Raw genomic sequence first — 20577 nt, 5'->3', positions numbered from 1 at the left:
CTTTGGTGTGAAAGGAAAACAGGGCAGTTGTTATGTGCAGTGCGTTTCTCCTCTAACATTGGCTGGTAATAAATGTATATCTAAAAATGAATTTGCTTCTTGGAAATCCACTGAATGGGACTTTTGTTGTGGGTAATCACTTCAAGGGATCTGTACTGACTACAGTATAATGGACACTGAGCATGTGCAGTGTGTTTCTCCTCAAAACGTTGGCTGGCGTCTGAGAAAAATCCTGCTGCTGCTGCTATGTGAAAGCCCTGCCAATGTATATATCACAGGAAAGCAAATTATTTTCTTTGACATTTTACTGAATGTGACTTTTGTTGTGGTTAACCACTTCAAAGAATCTGTATTTACTAGAATATAACAGATGTTCCCGTCTTTGACATTAACTTTCAATCTTGTGCTTTCGCTAAAAAAAAGAGAAAGAAAAGAATAATGGCCTGATTATAACTGATGGCTCCCTTCAGTCTAGTAAGACCAGAATGCCTCTTCCCCACAAAAGCTAATGACAGCACGACGCTGTAGAAAAACCACTCTCTGAGTTCACAGAGGCTGGAGAGATGTTTACAGAAAGGTGCAAACCCTGATGTCCGGAAAAGAAAAAATATATTCTGCAAGCGTAAGACTGACTCACACAGGATTCTTTATCTCATGCAGTCTTAAAAAGGTTGCAACAAAAGCGTCAAAAATGAGAGATTATCCAGCTAATTAAGCATATCTGCCTCAGAAGAAGAAATACTGATAACGTTTTCTCACCTGCTGCCCAAAATCACATTTATCACCGGGAGTCGATCTTGAAAGCTGATACAAAACAGTAAATAACACTGATAAAAGTCATTAACACTGATAACAGAATGATTTATTATTACTTAAACTTAGTACGAGGTTACACACCTGAAACTATCTCAGCACTCAATGTGATAACCTCGATTACGCCGACATGATTTTCTAATTTTGTCCTTTTGTTCAACAAACCCAATGAAAAGACCAAAACCAACAATCAGCTGATGCAAAACACAAAGAGGCAACCCAGTGCGACTGTACAGCGCAGTTATTTGTTTTGAATCAGGCGTCACAGATACAAACACTTTCCACCTCTTCTGCACAAAATCAGCAAAGAAGTCCAAAGATGATTTTTCCACTGAGGCTGAAAGTGTGTTTTTGATCAGAGGTAATTTTGGCAAAAACTACGCTTGTTTGAATAAATGTAGGAGCAGGGTTTGGTTTAACCTCAGTGTAACAGCACTGAGCTGAATCCTTCACAGTAAAGAAAATACTTGTATGTAATGAAATAAAAAGTGTTAGAAGTGCGTCTGTTTCACTTGAAGTTAAAAAAAAAGATTTTGGGAGACTAGTTTTGATCAAACCGGCTTACGTGGAATCACACGAAACAGTAAACCATGGCACATTAATTTGGTCATGACATCATCTTTCCTTCCTTCTACATTCTCTGCTCTTCTTCTGTCCTATTAACTGATTCAGACCTCCACCCTCCTCTGACCTTCCTCATCTCCTCTCCTACATTCCTTCATTTCACATTATTTTTTTATTTTTTTCTATTTTTTTGTTTTTTTTTTGGTTATTAACTTTTCCCCCTCCTTTATCCTTTTTTCTTGCTTTCACTTAGGCATCTTCCTCCACCTCCTCCTCAAACTCCCCCTCCTCCTCGGCGGTGGCGTCCTGGTACTGCTGGTACTCTGACACCAGGTCGTTCATGTTGCTCTCTGCCTCAGTGAACTCCATCTCATCCATGCCCTCGCCGGTGTACCAGTGGAGGAAGGCCTTGCGGCGGAACATGGCCGTGAACTGCTCGGAGATGCGCTTGAACAGCTCCTGAATGGCCGTGCTGTTGCCGATGAAGGTGACGGCCATCTTGAGGCCTCGCGGCGGGATGTCGCAGACGGCCGTCTTGACGTTGTTGGGGATCCACTCCACGAAGTAGCTGCTGTTCTTGTTTTGGACGTTCAGCATCTGCTCATCCACCTCCTTCATGGACATGCGCCCACGGAACACGGCGGCCACCGTCAGGTAGCGTCCGTGGCGAGGGTCGCAAGCCGCCATCATGTTTTTGGCGTCGAACACCTGCTGGGTGAGCTCCGGCACGGTGAGGGCGCGGTACTGCTGGCTCCCCCGGCTGGTGAGAGGGGCGAAGCCGGGCATGAAGAAGTGGAGACGAGGGAAGGGCACCATGTTGACGGCCAGCTTCCTCAGATCGGCGTTCAGCTGCCCGGGGAAACGCAGGCAGGTGGTCACGCCACTCATGGTGGCCGAAACCAGGTGGTTCAGGTCGCCGTAGGTGGGTGTAGTGAGTTTGAGGGTGCGGAAGCAAATGTCATAAAGAGCTTCGTTGTCAATGCAGTAGGTCTCATCTGTGTTTTCTACCAGCTGGTGAACGGACAGCGTGGCGTTGTAGGGCTCCACCACGGTGTCTGATACCTGAAGACAGAGCGAGAGGAAACATCGATACTCATGGCTGATGCAAAAATTTTATAAACATTTATTATACAAAAACAGGCGATTTATTGTGCAGTAGATTTATTTCCCATAGTTCAAAGTGCTGAACATGGATATATGGGCACTGATATATGCCAACCTGTCACTCATACTCAGCTTTATCTTCATTTCTGACTGTTGTTGGGACATAATTTACAAAATATAGGTTATATTATTTTCAATATGACTTAAAACTGGCAACTGAAAACATAAAGTTTTCAAGAAAGTGTTTATTGAGGTGCTGAGGTCTTACAGACTTTGCCTCATGCTGATTATTAGAGAGAACACAGATTTATTGCTTCACTTTTCTGATCTTTTATTGTGCAGCCTATGCTCAGTAGTAAACACGACTTCTACAACTAAAACTACCATAAGTAAGCACTGAAAGGTCATTTTTAAAAAGTGCATCCTGTGGGGCAATGCTTTACCTTAGGGGAGGGCACCACACTGAAGGTGTTCATGATACGGTCGGGGTACTCCTCTCTGATCTTGCTGATGAGCAGTGTTCCCATGCCGGAGCCGGTGCCTCCTCCCAGAGAGTGCGTGAGCTGGAAACCCTGCAGGCACTCGCAGCTCTCAGCCTCTTTCCTCACCACGTCCAGGACTGAATCCACCAGCTCGGCCCCCTCCGTGTAGTGACCTTTAGCCCAGTTGTTTCCTGCCCCACTTTGACCTGGGAAACAAAAGTGAAGCTGATTATACTGTTTCAGTTTTTAGTCAAACTGTTTAAGAAAACATTTTTCCCACTGTTTGCGAAAGGAAAGAACAACAAAGGAAAGTCAGCCTGGCTTTGAAGCATTGTACTGAGTCAGAATCAGTCAGCTCAGGTCCCAGAGGGTTTCATGCTGGGATTTTATGGCAGGAGTGAGCTTGTTTGTGCCATGTAGGACAGTCTGTTGAGCTAAATTTGACCGATGGACTGGATGTGACTTTAACCACAAAATAGAGCAACACAGATACTCATCAGTTGGAGTCCAAACCCTGACAGCTGCAGACCATCTGATACTTTTTAACTTTATAGCTGTTTTCACACATGCACCACAGGCTTGAACTTTTCTAGAGATGACCTGAAAGAGGGGCATGTGATAATGCAAGCAAACATGAGCTGGTTTTTAACCGCCCAGCTCCCCACTCTACATGTCCAAGTGATTCTGGATTGGGATGATGTGCCCAGAGCAGCTTATTGTCCAGTGAGTTCACAGTTAGTGAGTGGGAGTCAAATGTACTGCCTCCTGCCCACTCTATCCAGGCAGCTCCTTCACTTTAATAACACAGCGGATTGTCAGTAATGTGAGTGCATGTGGAGCGGACCAGTACCTGCTGTGCACTACATGTGAGGAAAAAAAACAGTGGAAAATATCTGACCTGGTTCTCCTCAAACTCACCAAAGTTCATGAGTAAACAGTTCATGTGTTCAGCGAGTGCAGCCCACCCTGTTCAGTAGGTGGTGTTCTTACCAAAGACAAAGTTGTCGGGTCTGAAGATTTGCCCAAAGGGTCCAGAACGGACTGAGTCCATGGTTCCTGGCTCCAGGTCAACTAGGATGGCCCTGGGCACGTACTTCCCACCTGCATATATTAAAATAGACACAAAGAGAGATGAAATAAAAGATTAACAAAAAGTATGTAAACCTGTAGGAGCTGTAACTGCAATAAGAAAGAAAGCTGAAATATATATAGTATAAACAGCTTATCATGGTCCACTATAATAGATGGCATGTAGTATCTCATGTGGCCACTAGATGGAGACATTTATTGCAAAGTTACAGGATGTCTAGACTCAACACACTGAGGCTAAACTGCATATTTAACAGAACATTTACTCTTGTGAGCTTTCGGTGAAGCTTATCCAGCTCATTTTCATTCATTAAAAAAATGCCCAACTTTATTTAGTTTCTTAGCTCCTGAGTAAACCTGTGATATTTCAGCTTTACTTTAGGCTGCTTTAGGCTGTCAGGTTAAATTAGGTTTATGCAACAACTGAAGGCAGAAGTGTCAAACTCGTTTTAGTTCACGGGCCGCAAACAGTCGAGTATGATCTCAAGAGGGTGGACAAGTTAAACTTCTGCATAACAAGTTATATTTACAACAAACAGCCCTCAGAGGTTTTTGAGGTTCAAGAGATTTATTGTCGTTCAGAAAGGAGATAGCACAAGAGGGAATAAAACTATGTTATGAGGTCCTGTTGAGACAACACTACAGCAAGCAAACAACTTACAATCTAAACTAGGAAAAGAAAAAGCAAGCAAGGATGTGAAAAACTAATTTAATTTAATTGTTTAATTTAATTAATGATTCATGCAGAAAACAGGTTACGGACACCCTCAGATGTCTTTAAAAGGTTAAATTTTTCCACATTCTTTCAGTCTGCTGTCATTATATGTTGTTACGTCCCTAGCAGGGCCTCCTTTGGTTTGGCTTTGTTGAGTGGGAGCTTGTGAGTTGTGTGTAAGGTGGTTGATTGCTCCTGCTCTGTGGAGAGGACTGTGTGTGTGTTTTGGTGAATAACTCTCTTTGACTTACTTGTCAGTTTATTGACCAGCACCTGAATTTTGTTTTCTTTCTTTAAAAGGTGATATCGGCTTGTTAGTCTCTTTTAGTTTAGTTAGTAGCAGAAACATTAATAAAACCCTTTAATTTAACTGTTTTGCTTCCCTGTCTCCTTTTTCAACCTGGGCACCTTTTGTTACTTTCCTTCATCCCCTGGACCTTTTTAGGGGAGCGTAACATGTTCAATATAATTTTCAGACCAAAGTAAAAAGGCGCACGTTAAGTTTTCAGAACCAAACAGAAACAGAATTTTATGTTTTTATGTTTTGAAAAACTCGTCTGGTTCCAGAAATACTTTTAAATTTCTCTAGGTTTTTTTTACTAATAGTAGTAAGCCAATGCTGGCATCACCACACCATAAAAATGTATGTTACTGAAACTAAATGAGTAATTACTGACTTCACTGCAATGTTTAAAGCCATCCAGAGCAGTGGGATGAAGCCTTTGGCAGGCTCCTTCTGGCTCCTGGGCTGCATTTGAGGCTCTGACTTGGAGTAATTCAGACTCATATAGTCCACTCTCACTGTGTCGAACAGAGTTTGGTACAAATGTTTTTCAGGACAAACTACCTTTGTTTAATGCATGCTTGTTTAATGTTTCTGGCATTTTAAGGCAGTGTGCCACCCTAATAAATGTCATCATGAGAACAGGTGAAGATAACACATCACATCCTCACCTGTAAAAATGTGAAACCAGCCAACCAAACATTCGTGCCTCATTGTTTTATTTTTATCTGCATCTTCTGCTTCTCTGCTGCAGTGAGCCGGTGTCTCCACAGGGAGGAGATGTCTTCTTTCATTTTATCAAACACAGACCTCGCTGTAGTCGGGGTGAACTCACCTGTGGCTTCATTGTAGTACACGCTGATCCTGTCCAGCTGCAGGTCGCTGTCTCCGTGGTAGGTCCCTGTCGGGTCGATGCCGTGCTCGTCGCTGATCACCTCCCAGAACTAAATAAAGGTGAAGGTGGACAGGCTGTTATTGCAAGAACTTATAAAGAAAGCATCCACATGTTTTATACATTTAATGAGCTTAATGATGTGAAGCGAGCACAACACTAAGCACATTTTTTAACCCCTGAGCCATCCGTGTGCCATCATAGCTAAAATGCTAACAGAGTACTCAATAAGGTTTTTCATGCAAAGTTAGGAAACATCTCACAAAGAGGTGTCTTTGTGGTGTTATTAAGGCCATAACTGCAAGCGAATTTAGAGGAAAAACAAGAGTCTTCTGACCTCTGAGCTTCCAAAGACTCGCTGACATATGATCACAGTTAGCACTCACAAGATCACCTAAAAACAGCGACGTGTTCTGTAAGACCGCAGGAAGGATTTCCTGCGATAAACAGTCACCTCGTGGTTCCATTCCAACCATTAAACTGATTTTGGCTGAACATGCTGTAGAGCTCTTAGACTAGACATGAATACTTTTAATAATGTCTCAATATCAGTGGCAGTATTGATTCTCACTTATAGCTCAAATTTCATATTGAGTCCCTCAATAAATTTCCTACACAGAAAATGTCAGGCTACAGAGTTTTTTCAGCTTAAGAACAATTATTATGTCTCTGAGTGTGAACACAGTGTAGAAACAGTAAAAAAGATGCCTGCATGTGACTCAAGTTTGCAAACGTTGCAAATCACATGGAGAGGGTGGACGAGACAATCTGATAACAGTGCAAACAGCTCTCTTTTGATTTCAAGGAAACTCCCTGTAAAAACGTGTTTTACAAACTACCCCAACTGTATAAGTGGTTAAGAAAATAGATGGATATGAAGACAAACTCTGGGTCTGCCTCAGCTGGTCTGAGTGACTGTAACAAAATAAATGCAGTCAGTCCTTTTATGTCTCATGCCAGTAAATAATCAAAGGTAAGTCTTGTGGATATATTTGGTTTCTGCTCTGAGTGAAACTTCCTGGAAGAAGCACAAGCCAAAGCAGTTTCAAAGCTTTGACACCTGGACAGGAAAACAGAAGGAAGAAGTACAGGAGGCTGATGAAAAACGAGCATAAAAGAAGCAAACAAAAGCGAGCGCACACGGCAGCTCAGAATTATTTTAATCACGCAGTCACATGGTGAATACATAATCTGTCATTTAGATTAAAAATGCTGAGAAATTCACAACTTCCGATACAGTTCAGTGAGTAGAAAACTAAGGGAAAAAAACCCAAATATTTATATCTTAAAGCTACAGCTGACATGTTTGCTTAAAAAAGACTTCAAAGATAAACTGATACCAGATAATGTTCTTTTTATGAGCTGTTTTTACCCTGAAGTTTAAAGTTTTGTGGCTATTTAAAAGGCTAACAGCACATTAATCTGGATGAATGAAAATATTTTAATGTGTTTTTTAGAAAAGTAAGCAATGTGTCTTTCATTGGATGAAGCCTTCACTGGATCTGCTTGAGAGACAGAAATGTAAACGTATAAATTATAGTGTCATGTGTGAAGAAATGTGTCTCTTTAAAATTGAAAACTGGACATTCTTATCTTCAGCTCTACTTTGTAGTTCAGCTATGATTTGAGTTTAGAAAGGAAAGGCAGGGAGGAAGTCATGTAATTACCCCCACCTGGATTTTTCCAGCTGGTTCAGTGAATCATACACAGACTCATAAAAAGTTGCCCACAGCTTAAAGTAGTAAAACTCTTTGTTCTATTCGCTGTCAGAGGGTCAGGACTCTCTCAGAGGATTTTGTGTTTCACGGGTTGAAACATCAACACCAAACTGAGCTGAGACAGACTGTCACACCAGCTCAGTCAAGTGACCCTAATCTGTGAGAGTGCGTGTGTGTGTTTAAGGGAAAGAGATAAGCAGGGGAAAGGTTGGTTTGTCCAAGGCAAAAACATATACTTCAGGATTTCTGAAATTGCAAACCGCATGTGAGCTGGCAGGTTTTGAAGTCCATGTTTGAAAACCTAAGCCTCCGTTCAATCGTATCTATGAGAAGTTATCCAGAAACGTGGGAAAGCTCAGCAGATTTGGGTTGGATTGGGTAAGCGAGTGAATTCAGGCACAGTTAATCCATTGTGAAATGACCTCAGCCTCACTAAGTCCGCTGTAAATACACTTGTCTTCACCGATCAGGACCTTTGAGTAGCAGAGACTAAGTCACCCCATATGCTGCTGCCCCACCCGCTGTTGTGCTGAGCTGTACGAGGGCAGAACAGGCCAAATGTATGAATAAAATTCAAGTTATATATAGAATCACATTCTTAAAATTACATGACCTGGTGGCTGTTATGCTGCTTCATAACACGCAATGTTTAAGCTGTTTTATGATATCTAAAGTAGTTTTTGTATAAGTGATTCATTCTTATTTAATTGTAGAGTTTACTGAATATCCTTTCGATAAAACTGTGACTGTATGGCTGCATGTATAATATTTTAAAGCTTTACCTTGTGTAATATCTTCTTAATTAACTAATCAGTCAATAAAATCTCCAAAAAAGTAAAAAATCTCCGTAATTTCTAAGGAAAACAAGGGTTGCATGCTTGTTTTTAAAGAAAAGGTCTCCTTTATATAGGTGAAACAATTCATTCCTGAATTAATTTATTGGGACACTTCCATAAAGGAGGCAGAATAACCTTACAAATTAAATTATACTGTGGTTCAAGCTTGAAATATTAATGTAGAGTTAAAGCATGCTGTTAAAAGCTGTAATGTCTGAGTGTTTTTAGTTAATGCGAAAAGGAGAATAATGGAGTTTATTCTTTATAAAGGATTTTTTTCTGATCAAAGAGCAAACAGCATCCAGGACAAATCTGAAAGCATTTTTCTTTTCTTTTTCTTTTTAATCCATCTGAAGAAAAACTGAGATATGATCTGAAACCGTGGCCTAAAAATCATGTTATGAACTGTGGTTTGAGGGGATTTTACAACCGTAATTCACTGGATTCATTTTGCATCCTTTGACTGATCCACTAACTGCTGCAGCTCGAGGTAAGTAGCTGTAGATTTCCAAGAAATCCTTTAAACTGTTGCAACAAAATGCAGATAAATAGAAAACCCTTACTATTACCCATGGGTAAACAGGGATGAGGACTGCTGGTTTGGGGGACCTGGGGCGTGCGCATGTGTCACACTGCCTGGAAAAGGGAAAAGGCAGCCATTTAAATGACCTCATCTGTGCATTCAGCATAGACACTGAACCACTTGTTATCTTCCTCCCCCTTCACCCTCCTCCTGCTGCGTTCCTCTCCTCTGCCTCAGCAAATTTCTCCTTTCTTTTCACCCCTTTTCTCTTGTTTTTTTCTTTCTCCTCGATGACAAAGACTCGAGCTCAACAGGCAGCCAAGGCAGCAGCTGGCCCTGTGAGTCGGCTCCGGTCTGGCCAGCTTCATTAATCACAGCTCAGTGACTGGAGTCACTGTTTTGCCTGCAGTTACAAATCTGCAAATGTTACTGTACTCATGTGCAGAGAAAGTATGAAAGACTACTGCTAGACAGAAGTCTTATTATATTGCTGTAATTAATATGCCATGTATTACATTCTTTTGTCAGATCCTACAGCTTCATAATACTTCATTAAAAATTATAATATGTAATAGCAAAGTTATCTATACTTCACTGCGCTTTTATGTCCCAACACTGATTTATTGTTTCTGCCTAAGAGTGCTTCAATCTATTAATAAAAGGATTAGATCAGCTCTGTCAGACTTTTACCTAGAAAAAAAATCCAAGAGTCATGTAACATACGATAAAAACACAATATGCACATTCCCCTTTAGATTAAAGTAGGTTACAAAGAGGTTAGCTAAAGTAGAAAATAATACTGTAACTTTTAAATGGTCAGGGGGGGAAAGTGGGGGAAAACAACGGAACTCTCAATTGTTCTGGGTCCAGTTAAAGGTTTGTACATTTAAAAAAATAAAAAACAAAACTCCTCTTAGTAAGGTACAGGCATTAATCAGTTTATTTCTATGTAATTTCATGATTTAATACAGTGTAAGTATATATTGAAACTGTAAAAAAAAGAGCAGCAATTTAAATGATTTAAAAATGAAAAACTTTGAACAAAAACTTTATTAAACTGGTAAATAAATAAATAACCACAAAAAAGAAGAGAAAAGTTAATTTTTTTTCATCACTAGCTTTTCTTACCTTAGCACCAATCTGGTTCCCGCACTGGCCGGCCTGGATGTGCACGATTTCCCTCATGATGGATGGACAGTTGGTGATGGAGCAGAGAGCGGTGGAAATAAGTGAAGGCTGCTGACCTACTGACTGTGGAGTGTGTGGCAGCGATGAGTCCAGCTGGCTCCGGGGGTGGGGCATAGCTTTAGTCCAGGCTAATGATTGGTTAGTCTGTCTGCGGCTTTGGAGCTGATTGGCTGAAGGTTGAGATTTTTTTTCCAAAGGGGTTTCCTTCCCTCTGAGGCAAGGACCGGAAGAGGAGAAGGAGTGCCGGGTGTTGTCATCACTGCCTCGTTGGAGCTCTAAACAAAAGCTGGAAAGTAACGAAGTAGTGGATTTCAGATGCTTTACTCGAGTATTTCCTTTTTCTGCTCCTCTACATTTTCAGAAGGAAATATTTCATCAGAACATTAATGTGCATTTTAAAGCCTATATATGAAGAGTAAAAAGTTACACCTTCTAAACCATAATCAGCAGCATCCATCATCCAGTTAGCATAAAGGAGATAATGGACTCAGGCGTTCACGTCACATTTTACTCTTAAATGTAAGGTCCTGATGTTTTTAATAGTATGAACACAAATATCTACACTCACCAGCCACTTTGATAGGTACACCTGTTCAACTGTTTATAGCAAATATCTAATTAGCCAACCACAACAGCATCTGAGTGCATTTAGGTATATAAACATGATCAAGACAATCTGCTGATGTTCCAGTGAGCAGCAGCTCTCTAGGTGAGAGGGTCTTGATTTCAGAGATCAGAGGAGAATGGCCAGACTGCTTCAAGCTGGGCAGGCAATGGTAACTTAAATAATCAGGGTATGCAGAAGAGCATCTCTGAATGTAACAGCTCATCAAACTGAAGAAGATGGGCTACGGCAGCAGAAGATCACAGTGGGTGCCATCTGTCATCTAAGAACAGGAAACCGAGGATAAGATTTGCACATGCTCACCAAATTTGGACATTAAAAGATTGGGAAAATGTTGTCTGGTCTGGTGGTGTTGTCAGAATTTGAGAACATGACAATGAATTCACTGTACTCAAATCTCCAGTAACTGGATCGTAATCCAATAGAGCATCACGTTTAGTAATATATATTTTATTATCATATATAGATATAGTTGTTAGAATAATTCAGTAGTCTGTGTTTTGAAAGGAAGATTTAATGTTAAAGTGTTATACTTTTCCAGCAATGATTGAGGAGTCACCCATATACTGCTACTGTTAGACTATATTTTAAACTATATTTCTTTGACAGTGCAATTTTCTTAAATGTACTTTTGAATAATTTGGAGTCATACGCAAGAACGACACTATACCAGAACTAGTCGGTGTAAAAACATTTTAGTTAACTAAAATAAAAAATAAAAATAAAAAACTTAAAGAACTCCCTACAAGAAAATAAAAGCATACAAGAAAATGACTTTAGCTTTTAGTCATTTGAAGAGGCATTTAAAAATATTTTTTTAATTAATAATAATTTAAAAAATAATAAAAAAAAAAATAATGATAATAATAATTATACATTCCCATCTCGCACCTTTTAGCTAGATCGAAACAAGCAAATCCACCATGGAAATGAATTAAAATCAGAAGTGAGAGATATACAAGATAATAATAGTGTTTAATAATAAAATTCAAAGTTGTAGAAAATTGAACTATTAACTGTACTTTAATAAATGTATTTAGTTGCTTTCCACCTGCTTCATGGATTAAGTGTTTTTACCCGCCCAGTAGCGGTGATGATGATTGAGGAGGACAGTCCTGAAAAATGACGTTCCCCCACCTCGCCACTAGATGGCGGAAGCACACAGTTTGCTCAATGGGCGTGCTCTATTGGAGCCACTGAGCTGCAGCCTTGTTATTAACTAACCGCATCATTTCGTATCCAACGAGAGAAAACGTCACCTGGGATGAAAAATCATTAATCTGAACGGCCAATTATTCATCGCTTTTCACTCTACTCCACCTAAACCACGTCGTTTGTACACTAACCGGTGAGTGTGTCGTCACATTTTCTCTGTATCCACATCCATCGAGTGTAAACACAGATGTAGCTGAAATTGTTTGAGTTAAGCTAACAGATAAACAGCCTGCACTTCATATTTGTTTTGCTGTACATATTTTAAAATCTTGATCTCTCTGTTGATCTTGTTTGTGAGCTTCGGGGTTTTGCGTTTGTTGCAGCTTTTCTTGGGCTTTTTACTGCGCAATGTTTGCGCTAATTAGATTTTTTCCGCTGGTCTGCTGCTCATCTGTCTGGCCACCCCCATCACATGCACTCCTTTCCTTCGGGGAGTGAGCTGATCATTATGATTTCTGATGCTTGCATATTTAGCCTCTGAAAAGAAACTAATAAAATATTTAAAGTGTTTTTAAAATTATATTTCGTATAATAACTCTTCACGATTCCGGCCTTATGCGTTTGTTGATGGATTTTCTAAACAAGTCCTTTATAAAAGTGTTTTTGTCAAATAATTATTCTTTCGTTTTTGTTGTTTTTTTAGTCTGAAGGAGGATCAGCAAACATGTTCTACACCTGTGGTCCCAACGAGGCTATGGTGGTATCAGGTAAAATGATGCTGCTTTGTTGAAATCTAAACAACTTAAGAAACTATAACATCAAACTAATACCTAACTGTTGCTTTTCATTAATTAACGCACATGTGATGGCTGTCACATCAAGGCAAACAAAATGTTCAAAAACCTTTAGGTGGTGCCCTAAACTTCTCTAAAGGAGAGAGAAAAAAATCATGTCTGTCACAATTTTTTTAAATAATCATCATAAAAATAGGATTTACTGTGAATGCAGATTTTTAATGGGTCTGTAGTTCTGAACACAAACATAAACCAGAACTTGATTTGTGATGGAAGTTTGTTGAATTTGTTTTTATCATGAAGTAGTAAATGTTTAAACTCTCCCTGTGATGCTCAGCGTGGTCTCTGATCTCTCCCAGGGTTCTGCCGTTCTCCACCTCTCATGATAGCCGGAGGCCGAGTGTTCATCATCCCCTGCGTTCAGCAGATACAGAGGTAAACAAACCCCAAAGTTTATTTATGTTCTCCTATATCCCACTAGCTTACTTCCTGATGTTTCTGCAAACACTGTTGACATTTGGCCGATATATTTTAAGTGACAAATTGAATATAATGAGAGAAGGCAAACAGCACTTCAGCAGCAAAAATACAAAAATAGATTAAAAGGGGGAAAAAAGATTAACAAATTCATTTTAAATTAATTTTATAATAATGAAGGGTTTCTTTTGGGGACACATTTAAAGCACAGGGCATATACATCTGTGTCATTAGTAATAAATATGTGTAAAGCATCCAGCTCCTGTTCGTAAACTGTTTCTTTTCAAGTCCTTTCTCTCCGTCTTCCTGTTGAATTTAAGACATTAGCTTCCGCACAGGCCACATTTGGGTCTAGTACCAACATTTTTTTTTTAAATCCCTTGTACTATATACACTCTGTGTTTGCAACTCAGTGTAACAAAAGCAAGGAGGAAATTGCTACACCTAATGTACCATTAGAGTAATGAAAATGAATCAATAATCATGTTCCCCATTATATCTCTCACGTGGCCTCTCTCCAGGATTTCTCTTAACACTCTGACTCTGAATGTGAAGAGCGATAAAGTCTACACCCGCCACGGAGTGCCCATCTCTGTCACCGGGATCGCCCAGGTCAGTGTGCACCACTGGAGATGAATCAGGACCCTCTGCTGGCAAAACAGGGGAGGCCTTTCTCAGAAGGACAGGTGTAAACTAGAAGATTAACATTTAGCAGATACGATTCATTTTGTGTGGTGTATAAAGTTACTCATAGCAACCAGAATTTTTTTTCCTACTTGTTTTTTGTTTACAGTAAACTTTGTTGCTACTTTATTGTTTATTTTTATGTATTTTTGCATGTTATTGTATCTGTTGATTAATTAAAGCAGGTCAATGTAAATATTAGGGTCAGGTACACTGACAGTGCCATTTAGTTGCACATGAAACCCAGCTCCTGATTTGCTATTTTTCACTGTGCATAGAGGAAATGAACCCAATAATAAACAAGCAGCTGTTTCCTACAGATGAAGATCCAGGGTCAGAATAAACAGATGTTAGCTGCAGCCTGCCAGATGTTCATGGGAAAGTCAGAGGCTGAAATTGCTCAGATCGCCTTGGAGACACTTGAAGGTCATCAACGAGCCATCATCGCCCATCTGACTGTTGAGGTAAGGAGTGAACTGTTTTTTAGAGAGTTAAAGTAAATAAATGGAGTTCATCATGCAACTGAATTGAGACCAGCATGAATTATAGAACAGGTATTATTAGGCTACACCTTCAGTATTCACGACCTCAGCTGTGATGAGTACATTTGATGTGATGAGTACATAACTTCTGCATCACAGCAAACGTGTTTGTGTTACAGGAGATCTACAAGGACCGTAAGAAGTTCTCAGAGCAGGTTTTTAAGGTGGCTTCCTCTGACCTGGTCAACATGGGCATCAGCGTGGTCAGCTACACCCTCAAAGATGTTCATGATGACCAGGTATCTCTTTGCACTATAAGAATCATATCATAGAAGATCTCAGTACATTTTTGTGGATTCTCGAAATTAAAAATTGAACCAGTAAACGCACATCAGATCTTTTTTCTCCTGCTGGCACACAGGATTACCTGCATTCTCTGGGGAAAGGCCGAACAGCGCAGGTTCAGAAAGATGCTCGCATTGGAGAGGCTGAAAACAAGAGAGATGCTGTGATTAGGGTGAGATCTGTCACTTTGCCGCTGTTTTTGTTTTAAATACTGTATTGCTATAAAGTTATTTTTTAAACAGATCTCTCTTTGCAACAGGTGTCATTGGGGCTTGTTGATGTAGTTTTAAGATCTTTCTTTATTTTTAGAAACACTTGGATAAATACTGTCTTGATAATAATAGAAGCTGCATTTAAATCATCTAGAAGGTTGTTTACAGAGCACTTCACTGTGTGTCTTTGCCTTAGTCTTATTGGCCTCGTCACTGGTGCCATTTGTCTAAACTCTGTCTGTATTTTTAGCATCTTCATCCTGTTTATTTTAGACATCTGTTCCCATTGATCCTGATCACCTCCATCCTTTCTCCATCCCTCTTTGACTCTCTCTCTGCAGGAAGCTCATGCCATGCAGGAGAAAATATCGGCTCAGTACAAGAATGAGATTGACATGGCGAAGGCTCAAAGGGACTATGAGCTGAAGAAGGCAGCCTATGACATTGAAGTCAACACTAAGAGGGCTGAATCAGAGATGGCCTACCAGCTGCAGGTACACAGGCGTCCACAGGAAGCAGCTCATTTTGTTATTTGATCTCTAAGCTGAATATATATTTTAAATACAGTGCACAGCATTTCTTTAATTATAACTGCAGGACAAATGTTTTAAACTTATTAGAAATCAATAACATTTTTACAGTTCATGATATTAAATGAAGAATATTACGTGTACAGACATACATGTGTGATCTGTTTTCCTCTGGCAGGTAGCGAAGACGAAGCAGTGTATTGAGAGTGAGAAGATGCAGGTGCAGGTGGTTGAGCGGGCGCAGCAGATCATGCTGCAGGAGCAGGAGATCACCCGCAAGGAGAAAGAGCTGGAGGCCAAGGTGAAGAAACCTGCAGAGGCTGAGCGGTACCGGCTGGAGAAGCTGGCTGAGGCTGAGCGGTGAGTTATGGGTTCATTTTCACCTCCTAAACTGCAGGAACGGCAGTAAGCAGATAGTCTATTAGGTTTTTCTGGTATGTTTTCTCTGTTTATATGTCTGAAGAAGAAACATGGAAAATCCCTCTTGTTTTTTTTTGTTTGTTTGTTTTTTAATTTGGCAAGTTTTCATCTGTCCACTTAAATCCTTCTTTTTATGTTAGAATAACATTTGAGCTATCATTTTATATTTTAAGAGCTTAGCTGACATGTTTGTACAGACTGGTCAAATCATTTATCTCTCTGCTAACCAGCTGATTGTGTTTCTTTTGTCTGTCCAGTCTTAAGTTGATCATGGAGGCAGAGGCTGAAGCTGAGTCCATAAGAGTGAGTCGAAGCTTTTTCTGGGGAAAAAACAAAAGCATTTTCCACACATGTCATCTTGAATTATCTGGGCAACCTTTCCTATCCCTCCCCAAACTGATTAATTATCTAGCTCTGTAGGGCTCTTTATCTGCCTACCAACTTAATGTATCAAAGATACAATTCCTTGCTTTTAAATACGAGATATTATCTAAAAATCTAATCTACAGAGTATTCAGTAAAGTATTTGGGTGTACATCTACAAAAAAATCTGTCACACTTGTGCAGTATTAATTTGGGGTCTCTGAACTCCAAATTAAAAGAGGATATAAGGAGATGGAAGGCAAAGAGCTAAATCAGTCATGATGATTCATGTTTATAGGAGTATTAATATGCAGCCCAGGTGAGACCTCTTATATGATGCCTATAATTCTGAATCTAGCAATAAAAAAGGGAATGAATTGAATATGGATGAGGGAAAAATCCATAAGATATTAGAGGAGGCATTTAAAACTACCATCGCTTTGTATGAGGTAACATTTGTAAAGGTCTTTTGTAATTCACTTTAATTTATGTAACATTAAGGTACAAGGTGAGATTCAGTGTTTTCTGGTACAATAAGTCCGTCCTCGTTTCTTCTTCAGGTTAAAGGTGAGGCTGAAGCATTTGCAGTGGAGGCCAAGGGGCGGGCTGAGGCTGAGCAGATGGCGAAGAAGGCAGAGGCCTTCAAGGAGTACAAGGAGGGCGCCATGGTGGACATGCTGCTGGAGAAACTGCCTTTGGTGAGCGATAACATCATCATAACAAGCATTTCTAGCTCCTGTTCTTATTTTTAGAATCGTGCTGATAATAAAAACAGAATTTGAAGCCTGTTAGTCATGAGTGTTGTGTGTGCATTTGCTTGGATTCTGGATTAAATTATTACATTCACTGGTTACAATTTTAACAGTTGTAATGTCTTTTGTCCACCAGATGGCAGAAGAGATCAGCAGGCCTCTGTGTGAAGCCAAAAAAGTTACCATGGTATCCAGCGGAGGTGGAGATGTGGGCGTGGCCAAACTGTCAGGAGAGGTGCTGGACATCATGACCCAGCTGCCTGAGGCCTTGGAGAAAATGACTGGCGTAAACATCTCCCAGGTAACTCATTCAGGCACTCGGTTTATGTTACACTTACCTACACTCATGCATCTACAGCTTATAGCTGCTACCGATCAAATTCAATTATTAATAATTAAATTCAGCATTAAATATAACAAAACTTTAAAACATCCCCCTTTCTCTGTCTCTCCTTTCTGTAGGTGGCCTCTCATACAGGCTGAAGAGAATCAGCCGAAGCAATGACCAGGCAGTCCTTCCTCCCAGTGTCCAGTCAGCTGTCTGGATTCCCTGCATGATTCTCTCATCACGGCGTCATTCTGCTGTGTGGCTGGTTCAGCTGGTTTGTGATGTTTCTCTGTTGTGAAAATAGTCTGATTACAGTTACGAATGTTATTTCATGTTATTTGTTTTTGCATTGACTTTGTGCTTATTGGTACTGCGTTAGTTTAGCCTCCATCCATCCTTGTATTACCTTCTGCTTATCCAGTTCAGGGTCAAGGGTAACAAGAAGCAGAGGATATTATAATCATATTTCATGTATTCTATGATGGTTTGATGAGCTTTCTTACTTTTTGAGTTTTACATGACTGATCTTTGTCTTTGTCCCTTTCTGTGTTTATATGTCACACTTTTGTCTGTGTGCCTGTTTACCATTAATAATTCCTACATAACTCTGTGTGTTTGTGTCCTCACTGCCTTGCTGCCAAACCTTAAGTGCTTCTTAGCATGAGCATGTGCTAAAACATGCAACCAAAACCTTCATTTACTAATCATACTAATATTGCATATTATCATATAATCACTGACATGCATTTTAACCCATCAGTCTTTTCTCTACATGTATTTCTGAATGAAATTTGGTTTATAAAGGTTTAGGGTGAATATTTCTGATATTATCTGTAAACTTCAGCGTTAATATGTATAGGGTTTTTAAAATGTGTTGTCTTTTTTTTTTTTTACTGTTTTATATTTTATGATCCTTGGTACTTTAACAGTACGATCTAGTGGGGCCACTTTATTTCAGGCATATCAGTAAGTTAATTATTCTTTATTTGTAAACTGATGCTCCGGTGAATCGTCTTTTTTTTTCCTGTTGAGCCTCGGCTTGGAGATATTAGGTTTAGATCAGCTACAGGAAAAAAATGGGATTCTGTTTTTCCCAACCAGGAGCTTAAACTGCCTTAAGTCTGTGTAGTACACATCATGTATTAGTGGACCCTGCAGTCCACTAATACATGATGTGTACTACATAAGTAAAGTGGTTCCTAGTGATAACAGTTATGTAGCAGCTCTCATAAAGGTGTAGCTAGTCAGACTAAATTTAAATGTGTGAAATACAGCTTTGCTTTTCATAGTAGCGATGAGAATATCCCTGTGTATTCATAACATAAAGTATTTGTTAGTATATAACGCTTTGGCGTAATGTGAAGCTAAATATTCCGATTGCTAAGTGAGGGCAGCTCGCGCTTCAGGGGAAGGGGTGTTTGCTGTTCTGTTCTTTATTTTTTCTTTACGTTCGCTTGCTAGAGTTTGTGCTTTATATTCCACTGAAGGTGTAATACTAGCTCTAAAGTATTACGGTAGTACCTGTAAAGTATCCTGATTTGCCTTATGTCACAACTCAATCAAACTGTATCCCTCTACCTCACCATTACCCTCTGGGGATAGGTAGGAAAATATCTTTATGGACACGTTTTAATACATCAGAAGGGATTTAAACACTGAAGATGGATATATGGTTTTGTTTTAACTGAGCAGCTTTGTCTCAAGCTCTAAACACTGTTTGTGACTTCTCTGCACTCCTGATTACAGCACAACCACACGTGCTGTAAGTGTCCTGAGGGTACATTTTATTTCTTTCATATATGAGTACTACTGTTATTATGCATGCATCAACACCTGTCACTGTAAAGTAATATTGCAAATGCATATGTTTGAAGTCAGGACACAGTAGGCGTGTGCAGCTTCACTGTTGAGTTACCAAAGTAGGAGATTACCCAGCTATAGAAATGGAAGTGTGCTTTCGTTACTGGATCAGCACTAAATATGGATATATATATGTATGTGTATGTATTTATACAGTTTATATTTGATACAGTATCAGTGTAGAGCACTGTTTGCACCACCACTAACAGCTTGAGTAATTCATTATAAATGTATTTTAGGCAGTTTGTTAGTTTTCGGTGATGTTTCAGACCCTGTTGTGTTGCATTTGTGATGTTTGACCAAAGTGGATGTTTGCTTTTTATTTCACATTATTACACATCTAATTTTAGCTTCTTTTTTCCGTTTTTATGTAATTTTTTTTTTCCATCTGTGAGGTCTTGAATTGTCACTGCGTAATAAACAATTTTCACATGCATAAGGGGATCCCAATAAACGTTTTCATCATCATTTTATTGTCATTGATCTTTCAATAAAATGCTCATGGTACATGGTGCTTTTCCCAAGAATGAATTGCTGATGTTGCGCCAGGAATTAAACTTGCAACAAACACTAGAGTTCTTTCCTTGCATTATAAATGCTGACAAAAGTAGCTTAGGTCCATTTTATATGATGGACATAGTTCAAGCTAAATGGGCGATAATAATTATAGTGACGTGGATATTATAAGTACAAGCATTCATTACCTTTTAATAGCCTCACATGTCCGCATAACCTGAGAGCTGTTGTGCAAAATGAGAAAACCATTCAGCTAATTCAGAAATGAAATATACATAGAAACTGATACGACGTCCTCACTGACTGGATAATTAATACACCGGAAGATACTGCATAGACGCTGGCAGGTGTGTCAAGTTAGCTGGTAAAACGCCAAACCAGTACAGGAAGTCTAATTCAAAACTCTCAGAGGAGCAAACATATGGGTAAATGGCTGTTAGTTATTGCACAATTATTAGTTTGTTTGTTTTTTGTTTTGTTTTTTTGTTTTATATTATTTGACTTGTGTATAGAAGATTTTCCTACTCGAGCCCATTTTTCGCTTTTTTTTTCCTTTTTTTTTTTTTTTGTATTATATAGCGTTTGTTTCCAGAGTGGATTTCGGTCGATTAGATTTAAATTGTATTTGTTTTTGTATGTTTGGTTTTACTTCAGTTTTATTAGTTTTCGGCATTATTTGTGGTTTAGTATTTATTATTATTATGAAAAATACATAAGATAAGTTTCTGAATAAATATTCTTATACATAACAGCTATTTTTGAAGACAATTGACAAGTCATGTAGCACCAAAACCTCATTAGGCTGTTTTTGATCAAATTATAAATAT

General features: G+C 39.3%; 2 protein-coding genes across 2 annotated transcripts; one reads left to right on the top strand and one right to left on the bottom strand.

The window, feature by feature from the left end:
- Positions 1-489: 489 nt before the first annotated feature.
- LOC135932759 (tubulin beta chain-like) lies at positions 490-10273 on the bottom strand. Its single transcript, XM_065470372.1, has 5 exons — positions 10148-10273; positions 5886-5994; positions 3954-4064; positions 2925-3169; positions 490-2439 (listed from the first exon to the last, which is right to left on the bottom strand). Exons 1-5 carry the CDS (start codon positions 10202-10204, stop codon positions 1627-1629), a joined length of 1335 nt encoding a protein of 444 aa, XP_065326444.1. The 5' UTR covers positions 10205-10273; the 3' UTR covers positions 490-1626.
- A 1747-nt stretch (positions 10274-12020) lies between these two features.
- flot1a (flotillin 1a) lies at positions 12021-19702 on the top strand. The gene is made up of 13 exons (XM_065470371.1): positions 12021-12180; positions 12691-12754; positions 13141-13216; positions 13780-13870; positions 14263-14406; positions 14604-14723; positions 14846-14941; positions 15323-15475; positions 15690-15871; positions 16189-16234; positions 16855-16992; positions 17183-17347; positions 17509-19702. Exons 2-13 carry the CDS (start codon positions 12712-12714, stop codon positions 17527-17529), a joined length of 1275 nt encoding a protein of 424 aa, XP_065326443.1. The 5' UTR covers positions 12021-12180; positions 12691-12711; the 3' UTR covers positions 17530-19702.
- The last annotated feature ends 875 nt before the right edge of the window (positions 19703-20577 follow it).

The sequence above is a fragment of the Pelmatolapia mariae genome, linkage group LG22 (genome assembly GCF_036321145.2).
Source record: "Pelmatolapia mariae isolate MD_Pm_ZW linkage group LG22, Pm_UMD_F_2, whole genome shotgun sequence".
In the NCBI taxonomy this organism is placed as follows: Eukaryota; Metazoa; Chordata; class Actinopteri; order Cichliformes; family Cichlidae; genus Pelmatolapia; species Pelmatolapia mariae.
Note: the sequence above shows the minus strand (reverse complement) of the source record. Positions and strands in the feature narration are given on the sequence as shown.